The sequence below is a fragment of the Melanerpes formicivorus genome, unplaced genomic scaffold, assembly GCF_026170545.1.
Source record: "Melanerpes formicivorus ecotype bairdi unplaced genomic scaffold, bMelFor1.0.p_v2 SCAF_12, whole genome shotgun sequence".
NCBI classification, from domain to species: Eukaryota; Metazoa; Chordata; class Aves; order Piciformes; family Picidae; genus Melanerpes; species Melanerpes formicivorus.
Window position 1 is genome coordinate 13,587,581 of NW_027142364.1, and position 27,336 is coordinate 13,614,916.

The 27,336-nt window shown below is 39.4% G+C and overlaps 1 protein-coding gene across 4 annotated transcripts in view; it reads right to left on the reverse strand.

Annotated features, from left to right (window-relative positions):
- Positions 1 to 27,336, reverse strand: part of PIK3CB (phosphatidylinositol-4,5-bisphosphate 3-kinase catalytic subunit beta) — a 96,015-nt gene that overhangs the window by 2,883 nt on the left and 65,796 nt on the right. For all 4 annotated transcript variants that reach the window (XM_068145451.1, XM_068145452.1, XM_068145455.1 and 1 more), the window contains 15 exons: positions 23,475 to 23,726; positions 22,815 to 22,911; positions 21,837 to 21,967; positions 18,812 to 18,865; positions 16,647 to 16,835; positions 15,247 to 15,368; positions 13,118 to 13,261; positions 12,091 to 12,190; positions 9,538 to 9,716; positions 8,856 to 8,965; positions 8,485 to 8,563; positions 2,259 to 2,426; positions 1,672 to 1,795; positions 1,238 to 1,383; positions 682 to 814 (listed from right to left, as the gene is read on the reverse strand). In XM_068145451.1, the coding sequence (XP_068001552.1) occupies positions 682 to 814; positions 1,238 to 1,383; positions 1,672 to 1,795; positions 2,259 to 2,426; positions 8,485 to 8,563; positions 8,856 to 8,965; positions 9,538 to 9,716; positions 12,091 to 12,190; positions 13,118 to 13,261; positions 15,247 to 15,368; positions 16,647 to 16,835; positions 18,812 to 18,865; positions 21,837 to 21,967; positions 22,815 to 22,911; positions 23,475 to 23,726 (2,028 nt within the window). The remainder of the gene's footprint in view (positions 1 to 681; positions 815 to 1,237; positions 1,384 to 1,671; positions 1,796 to 2,258; positions 2,427 to 8,484; positions 8,564 to 8,855; positions 8,966 to 9,537; positions 9,717 to 12,090; positions 12,191 to 13,117; positions 13,262 to 15,246; positions 15,369 to 16,646; positions 16,836 to 18,811; positions 18,866 to 21,836; positions 21,968 to 22,814; positions 22,912 to 23,474; positions 23,727 to 27,336) is intronic.

The following is a 27,336-nucleotide window of genomic DNA, read 5'->3' on the forward strand; positions in this document are numbered from 1 at the left end:
AGAACAAGTACTATTAGGAATTGTAAAAGCACAGGTAAGGCCTCCTCCACCTCTCAAGACAAATCACACTCTGCTCATTCCGTTTTGACACTTTTTCACTGACTATTCACTGAGCCATACATCAGTGGTTATTTTCTGAGTTTAAAGATAAAACTAAAATTTAATCAAGCAAACTGATTTTCACCTTTACCAGACTAAGCATATGCGTTGGCCACGATGTAAAACATCCCCAAAACCATCATCTGAACATGAGAAAAACTTCTCTCCTGTGAGGGCGCTGGACCAGTCTGCCCAGACGGGCTGTGGAGTTTCCCTCTCTGGAGAAATTCCAAACCCACTTGGACATGATCCTGGCCAACCTGCTCTGGGTGAACCTGCTTGATCAGGGTGGGTAGCTTAGATGATCTCCAGAGGTCCCTTCTAACCCCTACCATTTTGTGACTACATTTAAGATGTAGGGATGCTGAACTCATCATGGTTGAGAGGAACATACATTCACAGTTTCTTTAGACTGCTAGGATACTGACTACAGACCTTGCTCTATAGAGCTGAAAAAGAAAGCTTTGAAAACCATGTGGAAATCTGGAGAGAAGTGGAAAACAATTAAAATGCCTTCATCTTAGAACAAAAATTCACATCATGGAAAAATGCTAAGTGCTGCTGAGCTGCAGCCAACTTTACCTTGAGATACTGGATGTCCTTGACAGAGGTTAGCTCTGGAAGCCCTGCAGTTAACATCAGTGCAAAGAGTGTAATAAATAGGTTTCCATGTTTTCTCAGAATCAAGTAAGCTTCTTCACAATACTGGCGGAATCTTTGTGTTCAGCCGCACAGCACATGCAAGAGAGACACACAAGAGAACTCAGGCAGTTGGCAAATATATGCAATGACTTTCAACAACTGTTACCTGGTCTAACACATATATTGTAGGGGCACAGTAACAGAAAGGACAAGAGGTGTCACAGAACCTTCGATGTATTCCCTCTAAATATCCCGTGCCTCTCTAGCAAAAGAAGGTAAGCCCAGAAGAATCCTGCAGGAGGAGGTAAAAAAGAACTAGATCCTTCCACTACATTCTGTCTCAGGTGCAGAAGCAGGTAGGGTAAGAAATGCATGTAGCACACTTTCATACAAGTACAAATGAGCAAACCACACCCAGACAGGCTCCTGGTGTGCTGGAAATTATCACCAGAGGTCACCTCAGTTACAAAAGGAAGAGACCAAAAATAAGACTCACCGACCAAATTTTTCAGTGTTCCCTGTTTTCCCTTGTTGAATAACGTGAATGAAGTCATAGGTGAGTATGAAAGGTACCCGTTCCCTTTTAATTCCAAACTTGGACTTGAAGTTTCCAAGAATATGCCCAAAATCTATATGAAAGAGCTAAAAACCAGACCAAACAAACAAAACCAGTAGTAAAAGTTAATTTTTCCAGTTAAATATTTCACTTTTTAAATACCCCTATAGAATGCTGCTATCAAGAACAGTGAACTCACAATTCTACTCTCCCCCGCCCATAGCTTCCATCCTTCAGGATTATTTAGTTTTCAAACATTTCAGGATTTATTTTAATCAGGCAAAGGAAAAGAATACTGCAAATGTCTACAAACTCTCACTTTTATAGGCTTTGCTGGTTTCATAGGCAGAATATTGAACAGAAGAGATTTTTACCTGACCGTTTTTTCTGACCATGATGTTGTCACTATGTCTGTCACCAATTCCCAGTACGTAAGTAGCTACACAGTAGCCAGCACAAGACAGAGTAAATTCTTCAATGGCTCGATCCAGATCATCGCTATAAACACAAAGACAAACAATATCAGTGCTCACTGCTGCTAACTCATGGCATGTCTTGACCTCAAAGAGGACTTTTGCTTGGCTAAACAAGAAGCAAACTAGACTTATTTGAGAGAAAATACTGTATTAAAGCAGCTATGGAGAACAAGAAATGCAAGTATTACGAAAGGCAACAACAGCAAGACTTGACTCCCAGTTTTCTTGGATTGGTGTGCTTGTTTTGCCAAATCTTGTATAATTGACTCAATAACATGCAGTTGAAATGTTGCAAATACTGACATTTCAGCAGGATCATTGTTTGAATTCTGAGGGCACCCTCTGATCCGAGTCAGAATCTGACATACTAGACAAATTAGTAGCAACAAACCTGCCAGAAGAGCCATACATCCATCAGTACTGAAAGAGAAACTTAAGGGAATTCTGTAGCTTACTATAAATGAGAAAATAACTGTAGAAATTACCCTAAATTGTATTCCTTCAGCCAGTTCAAGAGAGCATCTTTGTTGAAGGCAGCAGCAGCAGCAACATTGCTGCTATTTAACTGAATGTCAGCAATCGTTTCTGAGCTAGAAACAGCCTCAATAAGGCCAGAGTGATCTCCAGTTGCTAAACAGCCATAGGGCAATATCCTGGAACAAAACACAGACTCATGTTAAAAACAAATAGTGAGGATGTTTTCTTAAGTGTATCAGTGCTTTGAGCAGGCTGAACACTCATGTGAACTCAAACGTTAAACTCTTTGAGGTTAACTTATGGATATTGCTGCCAAAGTCAAAATAACAGCAATACACACAAAACATTAGTTTTCCCCTTTACAGACAGGTGTGTGTAAAAAGGAAAGAAAGGTAAAAGCAAGCTTAATTTTTCCACTTTACAGTTACTTGTAATTTTACAGGAGAAACCACAGAGGGAGCCCTTTGTTTTCATTTGTTATCTGTGGCTCAACAGACTGTAAATTACACTCGCATTCATTCTAGACCAAGTTATTTGTGCACATGGAAAAGATCTTAGTAATCTCAGCCTTTCCCCTATTCTTCCTATTTCAACTTCAAATCTTAGAACTCCTTTTAAAGAGAAACATTAAAAAAAAATGTTTTCTGACTCTTACTACATTTTAAGCATAGAAACCTAATGAAACACAGGAATACATCTTTTAACCCTCCTAATGTATAAGAATATCCCTCTGCATTCATACACTGTGCCTATTCTACGACATCACTGCATTAAAATAAGACACAGCTAAAGATGCAAATGAAGGTGAGTAGTGTCTGAACAGATTAATGGATTTTTCCTAAACATTTCCTCACTCCAGATGCCTAAAGTGCTAAACAGAGTGTCAGCTTAGGTGGGAGCTAAATGTATTCAAGGGAAACTTAGACCAAACTCTTCAAAGGCACTGTGTCCCAAATGGAGGTGCCTGCTCTGGTGCTAGGCACCTCAGGTCAAGAGCATTACCTCAGCTCTGATGGTGAGTCCATGTATAAAAGAGTGGATTGTACAGCTAACTGAAGTGCACAAGCTGTAAGCACACTTGCTGACTTACAAAGCTGGGTAACAAACTGCAGGGCATGCTACAATTTGTGTGTGTATAAATATATCTAAAGAAAAAGCACTGCTGGTAGAATTATCATTGTTTATGAAACAGAGATTAAGTTTGCTTGCTACAGAGTAGAGCCACATCTTTTACCTGACACATCAGATTATCCCAAGACATAGGAAAAAAAAAGAAAATAAAATTCCAGATGAGACTAATGAAACCTTTTTGGCCTCATAGCCACTAGGCAATGGAACAGTTTCTCTGTCTCGCTGGTAACACAAAAGGGAAGCAGCACAGGTTGTAACAACTGTATACTTGGGGATTCTTCGCTGGCAACAAAGTGAAGGGAGAAGGAGATTGACTGGGGTATTTTGAGATCACCCAACTTCAAAATAAAAACAAGATTTGGAACAGCAACAAGAAGAAGATTTGGAGCCTTCTTCCCATTTCTATTCTAATCTACTTCCCAATGAAAGCCCCTAACTCTCAGGACCAGAGGGTTCTGACAATGTGCAGGCGGGTACCTGCAATCACTGAACAGCAGCGCCCATGGCACAAGGAAGCACTGCCCATCCTTATCACCACACGGCAAACCTAAGCCAAATATTGCCAGGTTAAAGTGCACGCTGGCCTTCGTCCATGGCATTTCAACCCACCCTACTTGCAGCTTAACTGGGCACATGTCCAACGACTTCCCCTTCAAAAGCAAGCAATGATGAAAGCCTTCAGCCCCTTGAGGGCTGTGTGCTTACAACTGGAGGAAAAAACATCCTTGTCAGAGAGACAGTTTGACAGGAGTCAAGTTGGGGACAAATCCTCTGGGCCCTTTCCATCTCATCCTGACTTCAACATCTGTCAGCAGGATATGCTCCCCGCTTTTTAATGCCAGTAAAGGCCACAGGCAGATCAATACAGCAATCCTAAGCAGGACAGAGCATTTTCTTCACTCCACAGAACACTGTTTATTTCAAGAGTTTAAGTCTCCAAAGCAGTATCTTTCCAAATACAACACCCAGCCCTGGTAGTTTATCAACATATTCTCTGTAACTTCAGGTCCAATGGTTTAAAACTGACGACACTCTTTAGACTTGTAACAAATGCATTTTTCAGGATGTCCATGAACTCTGATTTCATTCACACACAGCTGCATACACCAGACTTCACACATCTTAAGGGAGGTGTAAGCAAAAACTCACTATAAATAGGTAGTGAAATGAAAAGCTGCTTTGGAGAACTCCCTCTAGCTGTCCAAAAAGTAACCAAGTACTAAATATTTTTATGACAGTTTACCACAGCAATGGTCACTCAACACAGGCAAGCTCCTCTTGATTTTCTGTTGCTCTGTTACTAACTTCTCCCTTAACACAAAGTAGTGGAAACACTTTTTGATGCAAAGACTGCTCTCCTAGGAGGTGCAATACTGCAGACCCCACAGCATGCTTCAGTAAAGAAATGTCATGCTCCTCTGCAGAGATGTGTATTGGAAATACTTAAAGACACACGGAGTCATCATCCTTAGAGGTGGTCAAAAATCAAGGAGATGTGGCACCTCGGGACATGGTCTAGCAGTCATGGAGGTGTTGGGTAGAAGGTTGAATGTGATGATCTTAGAGGTCTTTTCCAGCTTTAATGATACTATTGGGAGCATGCTCATGCACAGGACTTCAGAGGCAGAAGATTTTTGAAGTTGTAACTGTTCAGGGGAATGGAGTTGAACCTCTGAAATTCTCGTTTTGTTACTCTGCAGACACAACCTCAATATAAATCCTGTTTAGCTTAGTAAATTTGTTCCCTAACTGCCCCAATTTAAAGTACAAGAAACAACCAGAGATAAACTACAGAAAGAACAGAGAAAGTTTGCCTGCACAGACTAATGACTTAGGCCAACTACTTCCTGCTCCATTGTCAGTAATAGCATGTCTTAGAAATTAATAGTTATGGGGATTAATTACAGAATAAACTTTTGGTTTTCTCATTTCTCTCTGCACCTCACTGACTGAGGTCTCAGGTAAACTGACTCCGAGTCAGACATCTCTAAACAATAGAGCAGTGCAGTTTTTGTCAGGGGTGACAGTCTTTGCTCTATCATGGTTTGGGCTGTACAGAGAAGCAGACGCAATTCATGTCTGAAGCTGTACTCTGTTGTGTCCATCCAGTGATAGCCCAGGATGAAGGTCCTACTAGAGTACACTGTTGAATACTCCCATGTAGACCTAGTTCCATTTCTGATACAAAGCCTGGGCTAGCCCTGTTGTTCAGTCAAAATGCACACACAGGAACCAAGGCAACAAAACACACCACACGTTAAAGAGGCCAGTTCTCCCATGAGATAAATCAGTTAAACAAACAAACCAACTTTCCCCTTTTTCAGTTTTTGAGGTCTCAAAGCCAGTATATATGTGGTGCTCCTCTCCAAAGCTGAGAAATCCCTCTGGGAACACTATGCTTGCTTTAGACACAGGCTGGACTAAGATTTCATTTTAAATTACTACTCATAACTGAGTGTGGAGTGCAGTCCAATTATTAAGAAACTGATCCTATCCCAAACTCCTTGATGACAGCATATTGGTTGCCAATTGATCCATGCTTCATGGATCATGCACAATTTGCTTTTGGCAAGTTATTATTGATTGGAAGAGAGGGGCAAACAGCAAGTTCTTTTGCTCTGCTGAAACAAGCGAGAAGCCTTGGATAGAGTCTTGAGACTTTCTGTAGCAGAAAAAAAAGTTGAAACGCACAAAATCCATTCTGCATCCAGAGAAGGCAAAGAAGAAAGCAATAGGAAAGAAATTCAGGGGAACCAGAGCCTCAAAGGATCACAGGGCAAAAAGAAAAGACTCTACTCATTGGTGTGGAATTAAGAAGTTCTGGTTTTTGGGAAAGCAGATCTATCTGACACTATCTTCTCACCTGACACCATGCGTCTTACCCAAGCAAAAAGAAGCAAGCTAACACAATCTGACTGAAGAAGGTGGCAAAAGAGCTCATTATAATTGCTGTTAATTCATTGATTTGGGAGCTGCCTCTTCTTAAGAAGCATGTAGACTGTAAACAAGAGGCACACAGACCATAAAAATGGAGATCACAAAGTCTCTCAGCCATGCCAGACATTTGTAGTGCTGGTTTGTCTAGATCTCTTTTCAGTTATGGCCATTTCAGAGCCTTCCCTTGGCAACTGCTTGGTTAATCTCTCTTTGACAGACAGAACTGTAACCCTGTCTCAGTCCCAGAATTTGATTTTATAACCATAACTACAAGATGAAGAATGGAAGGAAGATGCTCACAGTTAAATAAATATATGGAAGAGGCCAATTATAGAACTTCCAGTCTCTCCAGGAACTTCCCCTTTCTACTTTTTTTTTCCTTCTGAGAGTTTTAAAAAAAAATCTTGTCCAAAGTCACTTCTTGGTTTTCCTCTGTAGAGTTTAAAAAAATGCCTTAGTCAGGAAAAGCATTTTTGATGTCTCCTAATGACTATTTCTGTTTCCTAGGCACAGTGTGTGGCCCAGACTGGAACCACAAGCTAAGCTTCTGGAAAGGCAGCAAACCAAAGAATGCCTCATCTGGGATTCCACAGCTGCCAGAGGTTGTCCTTGCCCCTAAATGCTGGATCAGTATCCTCACAGTCTATTTATAATGACATAAATTATCTGAAGTTTCCTCAAATCAGTGTTCAACTTTACACACACTCAACCACCTCATTGCAAGCATACACTTCCAGGAACAATTTATTAGTCACATTCCTATTTTGTCCCATAAATCACTCAAAGGAATCTTTCCACAAGCAGCACAAGTAACACGTTTATAATTCTACTTATCTGTGTGGGTTGCTGTTGTGTGTTTTATGGAGCTCCTGCTTCTGTGCTTGGAGCCACAAAAAAACTGAAATGAGCTCAAAGAATTTAAATGAAGTATTTCAAGTAAGATTTAAGTAAGTTTACTTATGAAAGCACTTTAATCATTGAGAATTACAGCTCTTTTATGGGCAAGCAAGACTGAACTGACAGTCTCTAAGTAGTTTATGACAATGTGACATCCAGTATCTTCTTCAGAACTATTTCTCTAAAAAGAAATGAGATTTAGAGAAGTACAATAGCTAAAAACTGGTGTATAGATTTGGTTGGAGAAGTTCCCCATGTACAGGAGGGTTATATAATAACACTGAACAATGCCTCCAAATGTTTCTCTTTGGAATACATGAGTATTCCTACGAAGAAGTCATGCTTAGCAAGCACATGCACACAAGGAAGAAATAAGACCAAGAGGAGTAACAAAGTGTTGAAAAGCACCACCTCTATTTGTGGCATTCTACAACTCTGGCAATTCTCAACCAGGCAATGAAATTCTACTATGAAGAATCTGAAGCCTCCTACTCCCTCACCCCCAAACTACCAATACTCAAAGCTGCCATAACTGCTAGAGAGGGTTTTGCCTGTTAGTTTTACCTATCAGAGAACCCTGATGGTGTATTCTAGATGCAGTCCTCAGCAGAAGTGAGAGCTACATTTGTACTTCTCTTGTGGAAGTGAATTTGAACTTAAGAGCTGAAGTTCTGATAATCACCAAGTCCCCATTTTCACGTCTGGAAAATTAGTGACCAGCAGTAGGTAAGTTTGTTACACGAGTTTATTAAACACCTCCCATTGTAAAGGTCATAGACACACACACACACAAAAAAGGCACAAAACCTGCTTGCTGGACTCTTAACTACAGAACTGTTTCCTGACCTCACACAATGCTTAACATCTAGATGATTTTCAGGAGATGAAACCCGTAAACTATGTAAGAGAATGGTGGAATATTTATAACCAGTATGGCACCTAAGGTAAACAACAACCAATACGGTGAAACAGGGAAAATGTTCTTCTTGATAATAAACAAAAATCCCAGTTTCCCCTAATTTTATCTGATCACATTTTTCATGTCTGAATTACTTGCTAATGAGGGCAATCTAGGGAATGAAATGCAAAGAGAAGCCATCTAAGCAAGTATCATAGCCTGTTCACTTTGGCTATGACAAGTGAAACCTTTGGGCACCAATAGAGATGTTTAGGAAGGGGACAGTAGGGAAGGTATTTAAAAAACAGGAAAGTTTTAATGCTAAAAGTGGACTCTCCATCCAAATAAGGCAGCCCTCCACAGATCCTTACCGGAGATCCAGACCAGCTTCTTTCCAAAGTATGTCCATCAAACGCAAGATCTGGAGTGTCAACATGTCCTGCCGGAGATCTGCAATGAAAGGTTGAAACTGCTCCTTCAGTTTCTGGGTGTGTTGTAGCCAAACTTTCTAGTGTTTATAAAGCCTTTAGGAAAAGGTATCCAAAAATAAGGTCTACAGGTTGAAGCAGGATTTATCAGCCATAGTGACTGATAGTGTCTCGATTTTGAGAGTCAGATGGTTAATTTGCTCACTGATGTTAAAACATGTCTATGTGTTGCAATGCAGACCAATGCAGCTCAAGTGAAAATGTGGAAATTAAGAAGAAAAAGGAAAAATCAAACATTCTTTAGCTCTGCTTACCATCACCATTTTTAAAGATGATCCCTACAAGATCTCCTCCAAACATTTTGTTGTTGTATACTATCCACAGAGGCTTCATTTTAGAATCCATATATCTACACTTCTCAACACTAGAAGAAAATGCAACTAAAGTTTTAGTAAAATAAGAGTAAGTCAAGTGAAGAGGTCTAAACATTGTTCAAAACACACCAAAACATGCAGACTTCAAGTTTGGGAATATTTAACTGTTACCTCTGCTTTTGTTCTGCTTCTATGCTATGAGGATTTACCAAGCCATGAATTTATCTGTTAGATGGGATGTGTTAAATACCACGACTACCATACACACAGCTTAAACTAAGCACCTGCTTTTTCAGAGAAAACAGTTTTCTTGATATTCTCTCCAGTCAATTTTTACACTTTGAGTGCCAATAAAACTTTCCACTTTCAGGCTTACATTTCAATATATTTAGCTATGGTAAGGCATTGACTAAGAGCGTATTAAGTTTCATGGCAGTTCTAACTGAACTGAAAGCTTAAGCTTAGGCAGATTCCCAACAGACCTTCTCCCCTGCAGGAAGAGTTCCCTGTGACAGCCTATCTCCTGAACAGCACAGCCAAAGGAAGTTAAAGCACACAGGCATTTCTGCTTTACCGTTTCCGTGCAAAAGCTACAGCAAACTTTTATTCACTCTTAACTTACTGCAGCTCTGAAAGGATAACAGAAGGGTTCAGAGGAGACTGGAGGTCAGAAAGGGCTTCTCTGTAAGCATTTTGTTTCAAACACGTATGCATTGCATCTTTTCCTTTTGCTTTGCTTTGCTTCATGGCATTCAGCTTAATTAGACTGTTTAAAGTCTTCATTTTATTAAGGGCTTCCACCTGAAAGAGATGTTGTATTGTTAAATGTTACTGCTCTGATTTTACACATAGTACAACACAAAATCCAGTTTTGAAATACAGCAACCAATTAATTCTACAACTTCTAAAAAATGGACATAACAGATGACAATTAAGGTAGCATTTCTGAAAAAGAATACAAGAGCAGCCTGTTCTACACCACTCACATCCCAGAAATCCCATTTTTCCTAAGTAAAAAACCACTGATGGTGGGATGAAAGCTCCTGAGCTTCAGGTCACTTTTTAAAACATGCCTTAGTATTTGGGAAAAAAAACCCAAACAAATTAATAAATGTATCAATTAAATGTCTCACTTAAAGAAATGCTTTCTTCAAAGTACAATTTTTGCCCACTAATTCAACCAGGCACATAATACAGGCGCCTCTACCCATACTGAAGTCAACAGAGATAGTGAGTGCTTCATACGTCTGACGAAGTCAAACATCACAGGAGGCAAGCTGTGGATGCAGTTACCTCACTGCACACATTCAGTTAGTCACAGACAGCCATAGCACTATCTGTGGACAGTCCTCACATACCCAACTACACAAACTTAATTTTCACAGAGAGTTTTAAATCTTTGCTCATTAAGATCCTATTGAAGTCAGGCATAACACAAATGCTGGAATTCCTTAAGGATTGCCAAATTGCAATCCCGTGTAAGCAATATTAAAAATGTGTGTAAAGGCAATTACTTGCAATCAATACAGGGGAGTTTAAACCTTCCCCCCCCCCCCCCCCCCCCTTCTGCTTTGGATAGTTTTCTCCTGGAACATAATTTCTAAGAGAACAAGTAGAGATTGGACTGTGCATTATGCTAACAGAGACAAGCCCTTCGGTACCAAACCTAGATACTAGCACACACCACAAATACAATTCCCACCTTGCATCTACATCTAAGCAACTTGTCAGCCAAATACAAAATAGCTGTCACCACAACCAGCTGTCTATGCACTAGCCACAGTTAACATGCTCAGTAATACACATTCTCCAGCAAACAGCCATCAACTCAATAATGACCAAAGCTTATTTCTATACAAGGAAGCTTCAGTCTAACGTATAAGGTGCCGAGTCAAAACTTACCACTTCTACAGAGAGACTGAACCCTGTCAGGCAGGATGCTGTGGAAATTGTATGCAGTTTGATTATAAAAGTGAGGCAGTGGAGACCTGCCAGGTCAGCCATCTGTCAAAACCAAAAGCTCTCTGCTTTTCCACTATTCTAGGAGCTGTACAAACATCAGTGACAAGGGAACAAAATGGAACCCATGTACAAACAGGAACTTTTTGAAGTATTTCTACTTTGAATTTCTTCCGTGTTTGCACAGTTGGGAATTTTCTTGCCCCTTCTTTGATTGTACTGACATTTGTTTCCTGCCAACCACACAAAACTTTACTGACCTTAGGTCTATTGCTTAAAGCATTTCAACACCTAATCTTTTTATGATTTTGACAATGCTAACAAGCACACGTGTGTCAGAGATGGTCTTTTCCATATCCTGTGAACTACAGTAATAAAGAGCACAACACTACTCTCTGTTCCCTATGCTTCTCAAAGCATAGTTTCAATGGAGACAGCATCAAAACTCTTAGACAGAACACTCATCAGACAAGTATCTACTGAGTTCATCTTTATGGCTTGATACAGCAAATACATTAATTCCAGAGAGAGATCATTTTTTAAAGACTTTTATGGCCACAATCTAAATTAACTGGCTAACATCACATTAGAGGCTTCAAACATGAGTTGTGTCTCTTAAAGACCTGCTGATATATTTATTAAGTCATTTAAAAGCAAATACATCCTTTTTTTTTCCCTTTCTTTCTTTAAACAGCACATTTCTAAGTATTTGGTTTACTTCAACACCTCTGTATCCAGGCAGCACTACATTATGATATAAGTTCAGGGAGTTTTGTATCACCTTTAACAAAAGCCAAAGCAGCAGGAAGTAGCCCTGAGTCCATTAACATAAAGGGTAATGGTGACTACTGAACATGCTACCCTTACTGCAGCAAAAAGGTCATGAATTTCAAGTGCACAGATACTCTTCTTCAGTTAATAATTCAGAGAGCCTACTGTTCTATCTAGAACACTCCTGGAAGTACCTTGCACATCTTGGAACTTTATAAAACCAGCTTCCTCCCCCTGAGGCCCACAGCATGAGCTATTCTCTGTTCTGGGGAGGACTGCTCCATCACCCAGCTATTCAGCCCTTTTATTTCTCTGTCTCACTCCAGCTTCCTTTTCTTTCCCACTCCCTGTCAGATGGGCTTTGTCATGGTTAGGAGCAACGGACTAAGCATCTGAGTTACAAGAAAAGGTAAGTCAAGATTTCAAGGGGAAGGGAAGTCTGTACCTGTTTAGCAAGCACCTTCATATGAGCCACACTTCCTCGGCAGTAAGCTTCAAGTATCAAGCCAAACTGTACTGAAACAGCAGGTATGTGAACCTCTGACCTGTAAGTGGAAACACTTCTCATCAGACCACAGAATTTATAGATCAGCATTCTTCCAGTCAGTAACAAACACCACAACACTTCATGGTCATGTAGATAAACAAAAAGGCAGATTTCTTTAGAAATAACAGAACACTTATGTACTAAAGACTATGAGGATGGGCCAGTTTCAATGCATAGCACCTGTTTCAAGGTCCAAGACTGTTCTGGAGTCCATAACATTAAGAGGTAGTGACTGGAAATTTGTTTTCTTTTATCCATGAAAGTAGTACAGCTAGGTCATGGAAGATGATACTGACCCTCAGAGCTGATGCTAAACAATGTGTTCTCAAATCTTTGTAAGAGAAAAGCCAAAGTCTGCCTGTTGGAGAACACTTTTAAACAAACCACTGAACCTTACACCACAGCAAATCATCCTCCAAAACATTTTCATGCAGTGCTTGCTCTTTTTATTTAGAAATAGTTAAATAAATCATACTTTGAAGACAGAATCAACCTGTAGTCCATCCTGCAAGTTTTCTGGCACTCGTGGAATTGGTCAACAGAAGTAACAATGTCACACAGAACTGCTTGTATTTTATGTTAGGCTCTCAACAATAATACCAATTTTTCTCAAGTGAGAGGTATAAATGTTGTACTTTCACAGCATAAGCAGACAAAACAAACCAAACTTATCAGAGAGTGCTAAATGCAGTTTGGAATACTTCTGTTAAAGAGCAGGTGACAAACCACTGTAACACACTTTTAATTATAGGCTTGCTCTGATCTGTGAGTGTTAAAGATAAAGAAACCTAAGGAGGACTTGTAGGGGACTCTGATAATGGCTCATCTAGAAAAATCCTGAAGACATCAAATTTCATCTATAATTTCTGAAGTCCTAATCAAGATCAATAGTTTCAGAAAGACACAAGGGAAAAACCCCTCCTACCTTAGATGCCAAAACAGCATCTGTCCTATTCTCCTGTTAGCAAGTGCTCTCTCTAACAGAAATCTGGAGAGCGCACAATCCAGAAAAGGTTCATACTTCAGGACTTGCACAAGCTGAAGAAGATACTGAGAGAGCTCTTCATCACTAGAATCAGGTACATAAACCAGTTAGTAACAGCATAACCAAATTAATGATACTTCAGATATTCAGATGAATATGACAAACCCAGCCACGACAGATTTGTTTCAATAGCAAGAGCGTCCTCCCAGTTTTTCAGTCACATGGATATTTAAGAGGCAGCTTAGTGCACTTGCCAGGCTGACCAATTCATCAGTAAATTAATCACCTAACACAACATTAAGGCCCTCAAACTTGGAAGTTAAAATCTGGTATTCTGTCACAGGCTTTTAGAAGATCAAGATGTCAGCCTAAGTGCTTGGTTAAGTATCAGGGAGATGAATTACGCCAAATTACTTCAGACTACACAGTGTCTGCCTTTGACCACTTGACCTCACTGAGGAGCAGGACCTTTGGAATTACATGAACAGTGGACACTGTACAGGACTGAAAATAACTGCAGATACCAATCAAAGTCACTCAACTTACAAAGCAAGAGAAGAAGATTCATTCCACTGAAAGCAATTCAGTTAATGGGCCATTAAAGGCTTATTACCTGATAGTTAATACTTATTAATTCATTAAGGCATCTACAAAGTGATCCGCTTCGCCAAAATTTTGTTTGGGGTTTTGTTTATTTCTTTAAATCATACCAAAACCATGAAGGTTTTCAGGAGATAAGGAAAATTCATCATCTTTCAGAAACCAGTGTCCAAATTACTCCACTTCAGAAGTGCAAATGACAGTATCCAGCCACAGTTCTTAATTACACGTTTGAAAAGCCTCTAGGCTAATTAACTACTTCAAGTAATATTCTGACAACAAAAATCATTCCAGTGATTTTCTAGAAAAGCCCATATTCCTCTCAAAAAAACCCTCCCACACTTTACAGCTCTCTTACTCTACAATAAGTGTGAATGTTTATTGACTTGTTATATTTGAAAATCTTTTCTCTTATAATAACTCTGCAGACTTCAAAACCTCTGCCTAAGATGGAAGGAAACAAGTAGAAATGCCTCTGTCTACTGCCTGAAGACTTCAGCGATGTGAACACCCATTTCTTTCATTCTCTCTGTCTCACTCTGAAGAAACTTCAGTAACCTGATAAAGCCTTTGATTCACACTGTGTTGTATTTATTGTTACCTACTGTTTTTATTTCAGCTCATAGGTTACAGTTTCATCAGATTGTTTAAGGAGGTTGAAAATTGATGTCTGGCACGCAACAGAACAGAATTTTGCCCCAGTGACAGAACTAAGAATTCCAGAAATAATTCCACATGTAATAATTCAGCATTATTAGGGCAGCCCAGAAGCTACATTGTTTGCTTGCATTTGAAAGAAATCAACATACTTGTGTTTTTTTTTTTTCTTTTTCAACCCAAAAGTTTAGTCTTAACCATTTAAAAAATTAATCATTAAACTATTCACCACAGAGAATGCAGAATTCAAGGACAGGAAACATGCACTAAGGATGCAAATGATAATGTCATATAAATCCTGCCCTAGGTGACAGCAAAGAGCAAAACTTTATGTAATAAAATAAGATCATGAAGGCTGCTGGGAAGAATAAATCAGTAATTCCTTGAGTTCTTATTATATGCTATAGCTTACATTCCTCTTAAACAATACAGCAAACACCTGGCAGTGTGAGGTGGCTGGGTGGCACTTTTTACAGTATTCAACTACTGTAATAATGTTCCTCCTTTGTTATTAAAAAGTTCTTACATTCTCTTGCTCTCCCACCCAAGAAAGAAATGTCCACAAAACCCTCTCTGGGACAGAGGCACACTGTTGTGGTCAGTTAACAACATGGAAAACAATCATTGTTGAATACAAAATGTCAGAATAAGGTTTTATTTGGCTGACAATGTGCTTATCCAAAGACCAGGGTTTTTTACTACATTTACTTATGGCAGGCAGCACGCATAAGGTATTTTTTCTCCTATAAATGAATCAAGTGCAGTTTTTCAGCCCAGAAATCCTTGCCTGCTGAAGCATAGACTATACTCACCTCATTTGCTTTAAACAACCCACTGCATATTCTCTGACATACTGGTCTGGGTAATTGAAATCCAACAACTCCAATGCTTCTCTAGGCAGCAGCTTGGGCCATATCTGAAGGAGAGCCTGAAGCTGTATTAAAAAGATCATTAGGTTAGGAGTGAAGTAACTATTTGAGTAAACAGATGAGAGTATACTTTTAATTATATATATACACATGGTTATATGACTGAAACAGTATCCTATTGATCAGGCTAATCAAGCTCGAACACATGAGCAGCACAAGATTTTCTTTCTCCATAGGAACAAGTGTTAAGTCATGATAAAAAGCACCTTTCTACAAATTATATACTACAAGAATTTAGTATTTAAACAGCAACTTATAAAATCTGAATGATTAGGAACATCTGATTTTCCTCCTGATTTAGTAATCCTTTTACAGCAATACTGAAAAATTTCTGTTATACACCATAGTTCAAATAATGCTTCCAATTCGAGTATGAGAAATGTGTACAAGTTCATAGTCTCAGCCTGCATTTAACAGGCATGTTGATACCACTAGTTAAACACTGAGGGGAAAAGATTCTGAACTGGATCATCTATGCAGTTTTGTGAAACTCAGGAGGCAAGAAACAGGCACTGATCAATCACAATGCAAAACCAGTGGCCCCACCACAACCCCAGAAGTAAAGGGTTTTTTTGTGCCAATCAGGGGTATATCTGTTGGCCTCAGTGAGGTTTAGTTCCCCTGCCTAGGATGTGGGGTTTTTTCCAGTCTTCGAGCAGTTTAACCATTTTTTTTTTATAAGAAGCTTTATTTCAGATCTTACAAACTTAAAACTTCTTTATTTAAAATAATTGTATAAACTAAGTCCATACTGTGAGGCAGGTGAAACGTTGGAACACTGCCCGGAAGGACTGTGAACTCTCCATTGGTGCAGGAAAAAAAACAAACAGCTGGGCAAGTCCTGCTGTAGGTGACTGCTGGAGCACAGGGGTTGGATTAGATGATCTCAGGAGGTGCCTTCAAACCTAAATGATTCTGTGAAATTCCTTGCATTTAAGATCAAAGGTGAGCACAGGATTTAAAAATCAGCCTGCATCAATAACTGCTGTGCTGCTTCTCATCATTCAGAAGACCTCTGAAATGCATTTTGGGTTGTGGTTGGTGGGGTTTTGTTGTTGGATTTTGTTTGGTTTTGTGTTTAGGGATTTTTTGTTGTTTGCTTTGGTTGGGGTTTTTATTTTGGTTTCTTAAGATAATAAGTTCTAGCTTACATGTCCAGGCCACAGGATGCATACAATGAACTTTGGTTTACAAAACAGCACTACTTCAAACTGCCTATACTTGGGAAAGAATCTCTATTTACTCATGATTTGACTCCCCACCATCACTGTCTTTTCCCTTACCTGAGCAACATCTTCAAGTTTGTTCCATTTCAAAGAGAGCAGCAGTTTTGGCAATGATTGTGGAAAATTTTCACGACAGTCATATCGCAAAGTCCAAATAAGATCCATTTCATTTTCACAGAGCTGAGATAAAGGATCTCTTTCCATTATTTCTTTTAGCACAACATAAAACTTCTTACCACCTCGACCCTAGAAAATGAGAAATGCACAATGTTTTGATAAATTCAGTAAGATTCTTTTATTTTAGTTCAAGTACTAGAAACACTACACCAAGAACATCAGATAAAACTCCTGAAACACAGGGCATGGCTTACTTTGCCTTCCTTTCAGGTTTCTTAAGCTAGGAGAACTCTAACTAGTAGATTCACAATTCAGTGTACACAAGTTTCTGAAAAAGTAACTATACTTTAGAGTTAATGACACTAGATGGCAATATTTCTATTTTACAACTCTAACACGAAGAACTTCTGTTTAGGACACACATACCTTCTCCTTTCCAACTGAGCAAAATATAATAGATATATGAATAAGTATTGGGGGGTTGAAATTTAAAGCCAAAGCCCACTTTTCCAACAATAAACAGAAGGAATTACACTTGCTAAGTATAACAAACATTTTTGCTTGTTTGTTTTCTACTCCAAATTTGTCTTTTCCAGACACTTAGCTCCATTTTACTTCCTTGAAATATTAGTAGTGATTCTGTAAATGAGATTCTGTAAATGAGCTTATATGAAAGAGTCTTCACAATGCCTCAGTTAGTATCTTCTCTCCCCAGTCGTGCCCTTATGCAAACTGCAAGGGCAGAAATTAAAGCAGTGATATCAGCAACACTATCAGCAACAGCAGCATTTCATAGTAATGGGAGACAAAAGAAACTGCTGCTTGTGGGCAAGGAAGCAGTAGTTGAAGGCAACAAATTAGTTTTAACACATACTTTGGAAAAAAATAAGGAAAGTTTAAATGCCAAAGCCAGCTTTATCTTTACAATGCTGAAGAAGTTTCCACACAATTTTAAGATGTAGGCCAAAGATCTTTACATCAATGGATCCCAAGGCAAAGGCAAAGGCCAGTTGAGAAGTAATGGTAGGCAAAATCAGTTTGGATTCGTAGCAGAAACAAATTGCTCTCATCAAATGACATTCTGCCCAGGTTGCCCAGCTGACAAAAAATGTCCATCTGCGGCACACAGAACTGAAGTTTGGATCCTTCTAGAAATAGTATTGTGCTAAAAGGTTTTTATGGAAAAATAGCACACATTTAAATTCTTTAGAAGTAAACAGATGTAAAAGGCAAGCTGAATTCAAGTACATAGTACATTTTGGTACCAAAATAAGAAAATGGTCTTGGCAATAAGGTGGCTCTTGCACTTGAAAATGTTTATCTTTCAAATTAAAAGTCACCATGCTATCAAGTTGGCATTCTGCTATTGAAAATTTCCCATTATTTGTACACTAAGTTGTTTGCACACAAAGTAGCAGTGAATTTTCATTCTTCCTGAGCAGTCTAGGCCCTTGGTATTGTAAGTGACGTATTTTTCCAGTAACTGGTTCATTCTTGTATGCAGTGCAGTTATTATTGCTGTTGACCCAACTGTGCTTTCACATTCTAAATTGCTATCTTCTGTGTTTCTGAAGATAACTCAAAGAAAATGCCTTCATATTTTGGTGCTCTTTCCAAATTTGTCCTCAAGTTAGAACTATACAGTTCCTCAAGAAGAAAACATAATCATATTTAAGAAACAACAGCTTACAGATCAATGACCAGTTTTGAAAGAGCTTACTGGGAAACATCTGACAATCAGGCAAATATCATCTTTAATAAAACTGAGAAATTTTCTGGCAGTATTTTATTGAGCCTAGGAATGTTTTCCAGATCTAATGTAAACCTTACTCTATGGATTTGGAACACAACTATGTAAAGCAATTGTGCTTTTTGGAAATGAAAAAAAAAAAAGAAGAAAAAAAGATAAATATAAGAAGTCTAAAATATCTTGGACAGTGGAGATATAACTGAGTATTAAGGCAGTTCAAAATGAACAGAACTGTCATTATTTGAGCAGTTAACTTACTTATTTCTAGACTGATGTATATAATAAAAGCAAACCAAACAACCCCTCCCCAAATGGAGAACTGTCTTTTACACAGTCTTGTCTAGCAGATGCTTACCGCCATCGCAGCATTGTCACTGCTTCTTGCGATCTCAGCTGCCTTTTCAAGTATCTGCCAAAAGATGGTTTTTAACACAGCAAATATAAGACTGAGTGCAATGAAAGAGTAAATATTATAGAAATGAAGAAAATAAGGAATTTTTGCTATCTGTTACGTAATTGCAACACTACTATTTTTTATATAAGGAGGTTTAACACAGACTTCTGCGCTGTGCTCCTTTTCTAATCTGCAGAACTATGGAGGGTCAGGAATTTGAACGCTCATGATGGCATCTGTTGGTTGCTTCTTCAATCCTCGGCTAAATGGTGTTCCCTATAGAGCCTTCTGTTTCTCATTGCGTTTCCTCCTTATTTTTCAGTACAGCAAATCAATTCCTCAACTCTTAAACCATCCTTTGCTTTCTCATCACTACTTTAGCTCTTTTTGAGGGCACTGCTTCCACAAGTCACGCTTGATATCTAGAGGCATGCTTAGAGCCCTCTATTTTAAGTATGAATCTACAAACTTAGTCCTTTCACCATCGTCTCAGATCACCCATACGACCTCAATTAGTGTTTCCAGGTACTTCTCTAAATCTAGGATCTTCCCTTGTGTACCATCATGAACAACCAGCTTAAAGCAAGAACTCAGTTAAGGATAAAGTGAATATTCTACCAACAAGCTGTCAGCAAAAGTCAATACACAGCAACCCTCAGCAACAAAAGCTGCTACTTTTGTTAAAAGCAAAGTAACATTGACCCAGAAGCTCAGTCTCAGTTACTATTGTTCTTGGGGTTTTGGGCGGGTTTTTTGTTTGCTTGTTTGGGGGGTGGGGTGTTGTTGTTTTGGTTTGGTTTCTATTTCTTCCTCTGTATGAAACACTTACTAACATGATGTATGATATCTGCTCTTGGCTACAAAGGTTGTTTACACACACTGTGTGAAAACATGCATAAACACAGCCACAGTGTCCTGATTCTCTGATGTTTGCCTCCTCCTGCTTTGTAGAGTTACTCTATTTGCAAACACACTTTGAAGGTTTGTGCAAGCCCAGCTTTGCTCAGCTGAACTGCAAGGCCATCTTAATCAGCAATGCCAGCCCAGTATACAGCTCCTGCATTGGACAACAGTCTACCTATCAATTGTCAAGGCACTTCTGCTCACTTTGACTCAAACAAGCATTCACTGCAGTGGATTGATGCTATGATACAAAAGATTTATCTATTTTTGTACATAAATAAAGAGTTGGCACTTGATTCTTTGTTTCCTTGGCAGAAAGAAGCAACAGCACTGGGAAAATTAGATGCAGGCATGCACCAAGCAAGTCTCATCCAGACACTCTTGAAAAACAGATTCTCAGCTGATATAATTCAAGCAGCCAAAATGTTACTCCTGATTCACCAGGATCTTCAGGGAGAGGATCTGTCAGAGAGGGTATCTCACTCTTTTTTTTCTGAGGGAGAAATTTCAGTATATCCACAGAAACTGAATGAATTATCAAAGAGTCTATAGCTCTGATTTTCCCAGTGATGTTGCAAAACAGTTTCTTACCTCTAGGGAATTGCAAGTAGCAAAAGTTACTGGGAAAAAAGTACATCTTGTAATATTTCCTCAAAGTTAAATGCTTTCCATGAATGTTTGATTACCAGCTCTACAAGTCACTTTATGAAGATGCCCTGGGATTTTCCTCTGTCTGATACTCAGGATTTCACAGGTACACCTCAAGAAGGGAGCCAAAGCCACAAAATACAAAAAAGCTAGCAGCCAAATGGAAGTTAGAGGGGATGGTGACGACCATCAGACACTATCCTAATGTAAACACATCAGGTAACTCATTCCGAGAAACCTCTTGTCTGTATTCCCCCCAGCATTTTAACATACTGAAAACTTGGCATCATGAGTACAAGTGAAGGAACAACAGTGCTAGAACAAGACGTGATTGCGAAAGAAACATACTTTTACATATCTGTAATATCCACAGAGAAGCAGCTTTTCCTTTTCTTCTTTAGAAATTAGAGTGTAATGAGCAAAAAACTTGAGAGCATTACAAATAAACTGATAACAAACCTGACTAAAATATGTCCAGTATGAGTAAACTGTCCAACCATAATTAAAAGGCCATTATTCAGCTCTCCTCTAGCATTTAAGGCATTTCCAATGCTGTTTTAATAGGAAAACAAGCACTTTCCAACAAGAAGGAAATAAAATACCAAGCTAACCCAAAATCAAAACAAAACCCCCTTATCATGTTATTTGATTTAATTCTGATGAACTTCAAACCCAAAATTCTTCTTTGATCAAGCTGACAAAGCTTGGTGGCTTTATCAACTTTCCCAAAACCAAAATTCAGACTCATGCATATATGAGCTAAACTTTGTTTTTTCAATGCACCATTAGCTGTCTGCTTTAACACCTATTTTCCTACCTGTTTCCTGGTCTTAGCTTTATTTGCTGGAATGTGAACAACTTGCTACCCAGCAGACATTACTATGTGTATCCCACATATTCCATTGGCTTTCTAGACAGACATTCTTATCCAGATGTGTAGAAAACTGCAGGGCAACATTAAGTGGATTTAATCCAAGAGCAGACCTTGAGATTTTTTTTCATATGGTATTGAAAGTCTGTTTATCCTTAGAAAGATTTTTAGCTCACAACCAAGTGTTCCAGAGAGTGGGTAACGTACATTTGTACCAAGAAATAACAGATCTTTACAGATGACAGGCAAGCACAGTTTGAAGGTCTCCAGAATGGCAGACAAATTTAGCTTTTTGCAAGATCATTGATATGGGAAAATGATTGTGCTTCTAACCCTCAAGAGACTATGTCCAGAGTATTTTTAAACGTGCATGTCTTAAAAATTACTCTCAAGACCCTGAAGTCAGAGCACTGACACTGTCAGGCAGTGCAAGTTTAAATGACTATAGAAAGTTAACTACAAGGCAGGGAGTGGGGAAATCAGTGAAAAAGCAGTGCTGAAAGGAAGGCAGAAATAGCTATTTACACATAAGGATTTGAGAGTGCTCTTTCTGTTGCACCTTACCTTATCAAAGGGAGGGTAATGGATAGGCTGTTTGGAATATTCTTGAAATCTAATGTGCAAAGCTGTTGCATTTTCAGTGTAAGGGTTAGTCTGGACAGTTCCCATTGGATTCAACATTTCTTCAAGTTCATCTGAAAAATTAGACAGAAAAATTAATATCACAGCCCAAGCATGTATTAAAATTAACAAATGTGAAAGGCAAAGACACAAAAAAGAACTGCTTATGGACAGAAGAATGTTTTGCTGCACAGTGCTTTTACTACAAAGCACTCCATGTCCAGCATAAACTACCTATACCTCCTACACTCCCAAACACTGGAGTGTCACCCAAGGAATACTGGTGTTCTCTGTCCCAAAGAAAGAGTTGAGACCTCCCTATACCGAGTCAAACCTTAGCAATACCTCTGTAAAGCAGTACTCACACTGCCTCTAGATCAAACAGCATGAACAAAGGAAGAGAGTTTAAAATCAGATTTCTTTCAGCACTACAAGAAAGGGTTTCTCAGGATGGATAAAAAGTGACACGGAGATTTCAGGCACTCTTACCAATCAATCTGACTATCAGAAGGAAGACTTGAAATTTTAATGCACTTTTTGCCAATACAAATATCATCACATACTATATAGTTTATTTAGTTCAGGATACACAGGGAACCAAAATTACTACTTAAGCTGCATCTCAAAAGCAGGTAACGATAGATATAAACGAGATCTTTTTTTATCAGATTTTCCTTACAGAACAGGTAAGATTTTTACAACACTACTTCCAAGCAAACTCTTGCCTATCCCTCCTTCCTAACACACAATACTCTCAGGAAAGAGACTAAAACATTACATATTCATCCACATAAAAATTACAAGTAGGAAAGAGATTATGACAGGGGAATTGGACACACATGCAGTAAATGCTCTATTTGATACTACACTTCTCCAGTCTTGTAGGTGTTTAAAGTCCAAATCTCAGAAGTAAAACTTTACCAGGAAATGATGACCAGCTGTGCAGTACCAGTTCTCCATTCTTCAGCTGTCCTTTATAATCAAACACCATGGTATTTACCCAGGCTACAGGATAATGCTGTTAAAGGAAAGACATGTTACACAGAAATTACGGTGCCAGTGAACATTACCCTGCAGCAAGTACTATAACAGAAGGCGAAGGGAGAGGGCTGGGTCCTTTAAGGGGTGCTGTCTTTCAGAAAAGAAGTTAAACAAATGCATAATTTCCAGTATGTGTTCCAGCAACACTGAGGACAAGAAGATTTAATTGCAAGGGTGCTGCTCTGAGAGTGCAAAAATGCACATTTCCCTACATGTTAGCCTAGACACTAATTTTTTCATTGCTTCAAATCAGAACTCATCTAGGGTTAAGAACAAAACTGACCTTTTAGAATACAATTCCTTAAGTAGCCATTTGCCAGCTGGCTTACAAGCAGAATTCATGCAGTTTCCAGTGTCTGAGAAGTATGAAAAGTGTTTTTCATACCAAGATTGCAATTTTTGAGACATGCTCTTTTTGATTTTTTTTTCCCCATTTTCTTTCTTGAACACTGAAGTGAGGACAACAAAAGATTTCCAAATGCACATTTCAATCTAATTCAGAGATACACTCAAGAGGAGGAAAAAAAACCATTACATTACCACTTTCCCTGCTTTTCTAATGGTTTGGTATTTGGAAGGATTCATTGCCTTGGTTGACTTTTTAGTTTTCATCTTGTCCATCACAGCATAAACAGCAAAACAGAGCCTTGCCATTCTTGGGAGATCACAGACATTTATTTCAAACTCCAGTACTTCATTCCAGACGTGGTCACTTCTCCCAGATATTTCTGTGCTTACAACGGTTTTACAAAGGAGCTCTGTGCCATGGAAAAGACCAGCCCTAACATGAACCTGCAATAGAGAAAGGAGACATTTTAAGTCTGCCACAGAACCTAGAGAATTCTGTGTGAACTAGTTTGCAGAACATACATACAGGCTTTTCATCAGCATTTCTATCTTAAAGAAATCTTCACAGATAAATCCATCTATGTTTAAATAACATTGGCTACCAAATTCTTTACATATTACATAGAATTACATAGAATAAACCAGGTTGGAAGAGACCTTCAAGATCATCGTGTCCAACCCATCAACCAATCCAACCCACCCAAACAACTAACCCATGGCACCAAGCACCCCATCAAGTCTCCTCCTGAACACCTCCAGTGACGGCGACTCCACCACCTCCCCAGGCAGCCCATTCCAATGGGCAGTCACTCTTTCTGTATAGAACTTCTTCCTAACATCCAACCTGAACCTCCCCTGGCGCAGCCTGAGACTGTGTCCTCTTGTTCTGGTACTGGGTGCCTGGGAGAAGAGACCATCATCCACCTGTCTACAACCTCCCTTCAGGTAGCTGTAGACAGCAATAAGGTCACCCCTGAGTCTCCTCTTCTCCAGGCTAAGCAGCCCCAGCTCCCTCAGTCTTTCCTCATAGGACTTGTGTTCCAAACCCATCACCAACTTCGTTGCCCTTCTCTGGACTCGTTCCAGCAAGTCAACATCCTTCCTAAACTGAGGGGCCCAGAACTGGACACAGAACTCGAGGTGTGGCCTAACCAGTGCAGTGTACAGGGCAGAATGACCTCCCTGCTCCTGCTGGCCACACTGTTCTTGATGCAGGCCAGGATGCCATTGGCCCTCTTGGCTGCCTGGGCACACTGCAGGCTCATGTTCAGCCTACCATCGACCAGTACCCTCAGGTCCCTCTCTGCCTGGCTGCTCTCCAGCCACTCTGACCCCAGCCTGTAGCTCTGCATGGGGTTGTTGTGGCCAATGTGCAGAACCCAGCACTTGGATGTGTTCAATCTCATGCCGTTGGACTCTGCCCATCTGAATTATTTATATTACCCCATATGACTAATAGTAACGACTCATTTCTATTAATAAGTGCAATATATGGTAATACAAATACTTCTAACTTAACATGCCTAACGCAGAAGGAAATCCTAGGAAATAAACAGCTAAGCAGAATGAAAAATCTAAGACTAATTTCTGAATAAATTTGACTATCCAAGTAGAAGCAATTTCTATCTGAGAAAGCTTAAAAAAATTCATTTTTCAGTTAAACTGTTTGTAAAAATGTACAGAGGAAGCACTGCTGGCCCTGACATGTGAAATCACCTGTAATAATAACAGTGTGCATCATTCCCAGGAATTCCTCTTCTTTAGCACCTGGAAATGATCAATATCAGCTAGCTTGAATGGCAAAAATAAGGAATAGGAAAGGAGAAGGGCAGGAAGAGAAAGAACTTGAAGTTGTTGGCATTGAAATTGAACACACTACAAGGCAAAGTTAAGACATCTAGTTAAGGCTCATTATGGAATGAGTTAAGGCTCATTACTGCATTTCTGCTTAACAGCATATGAAACACAGAAAACTGCATGCTTTCAAGTAAAATTTAACAGCAACAAAGTACAGTATTGCTGGACACACTGATATTTCCCTTGCCTGTTGGATAGTTGCCTAACTTCCAGTCCTGTTAATGTAAGGGATTAGATCCTGATTTTATTCTTTTCATTCTGACACTCTTCTTTTACTCTTGAAATGCTGTGTACTGATGGTGCAGCCAAAAGGCAAAACAAAAATAAAAGCAATTTCAAATGCCATGTGTTTGGAAAACTGGTTGACTGAACGGAGTCACTTGTGCTTTAGGTGAATATATTCAATCCAGCACACGTTAGTGGAGTGCTATCCATCTGACAAATGTTTTGTTTCCCACTACAAACACTGCATTTATCAACCCAGTTGGTGATTTCAGCAAAATGGATGAATATTGGCTTGAGCCAAAGCACAATGAAACGAAAAGAACAATGGCAGTGAATTAAACAGCCTTAGAATCAGGACTAGGAAACAAATACGTTCTCAATAGTGACAGTTCCATAGCAGTGTAGACAGACAATGCAGAGAAACATGCACAAGCTTGCAAGGTTACTGCATGCATTTGTGGTCTTGGGTAACTACAGGACTTTAAAAATGTCAAGACCACAAAGCATTCAAAACACTAAATAGCATTTAGATAGGGTCCACAGGCACCAATAGCAAGGATCTGTCAATTTTTCCTGCTCCTCCTCAAGCTTACGATCAATGCATTTGGACTCGATGATCTTTGAGGTCTCTTCCAACCTTGGTGATACTGTGATGCTGTATTTTCTTTTTCCTCTAAAACCACACTGAAATTAACCAAATCCTATTTTTTTTAGAATGTGATGAACACCCCAACAAAACAACTAATCCAACTTGATAACTACGTTGCTTCTGGAATCTACTTTCTCTTTTCTGTTTCCCTTCCCTTTTCTTTTAAAAACTTTAAGTCTACAGAGCATAGAGTCAAGAAGATAATGCAACTAGCTAAATAATGGTATAGATAAAGGAAAGCATCTGGGGTTTGCAGACATCCTTTTACCCAGTCACAGCTCTCAGGTAGTAAAATTGAAATTATGGCTCATTTAACTACATAGTAAAATGCAGGATATACAGGAATGTTGTGACAACAGTTCTGAAAGAAGAAAATAATTGCACTGAATACCCTGAATAAAGCATCTGAACAAGAAACATCTATGGCTAATGGAATTTCTTCCTAACCTACATGACTGGCTATATTATTGTTTGCCAATGAATAAATTAAGGAAATACATGTTGTTCTACCTTGCAGACAAGTGCATTGTAAGGACTAAAAGCAGCTGTGCAATAAATTCCCACACTTCACAACTAGTGGCCTGTAAACCAGTCCGTAGCCCAGTCACGTACAACTTTACAGGAAGTGATACTACAGCTTTTTTGTGTGAGTATGTGTTCAGCATGTTTAGAAAATAAAAGACATCCTCCCCCTCTACTCAGCCCTGGTGAGACCCCACCTGGAGTACTGTGTCCAGTTCTGGAGTCCCTATTACAAGAGGGATGTGGAGGTGCTGGAACGTGTCCAGAGAAGGGCCACAAGGATGATCAGAGGGCTGGAGCACCTCTCCTATGAGGACAGACTGAAGGAGTTGGGGCTGTTCAGTCTGCAGAAGAGAAGGCTCCCAGGTGACCTAATTGTGGCCTTCCAGTATCTGAAGGGGGCCTACAGGAAGGCTGGGGAAGGACTTCTCAGGATCTCAGGTAGTGATAGGACTAGGGGGAATGGAATGAAGCTGGAGGTGGGGAGATTCAGGCTAGATGTGAGGAGGAGGTTCTTCACCATGAGAGTGGTGAGACCCTGGAATGTGTTGTCCAGGGAGGTGGTCGAGGCCCCGTCCCTGGAGGTGTTTAAGACCAGGCTGGATGAGGCTCTGTCCAGCCTGATCTAGTGTGGGGTGTCCCTGCCCATGGCAGGGGGGTTGGAACTAGATGATCCTTGTGGTCCCTTCCAACCCTGAATGATACTATGATTAGAAGCACACAGTTAATGCTTAGACACAAAGAATATATACTGGACTACAAAAATATAAACCATTGAGAGACGTTTGGTATTTAATCTAG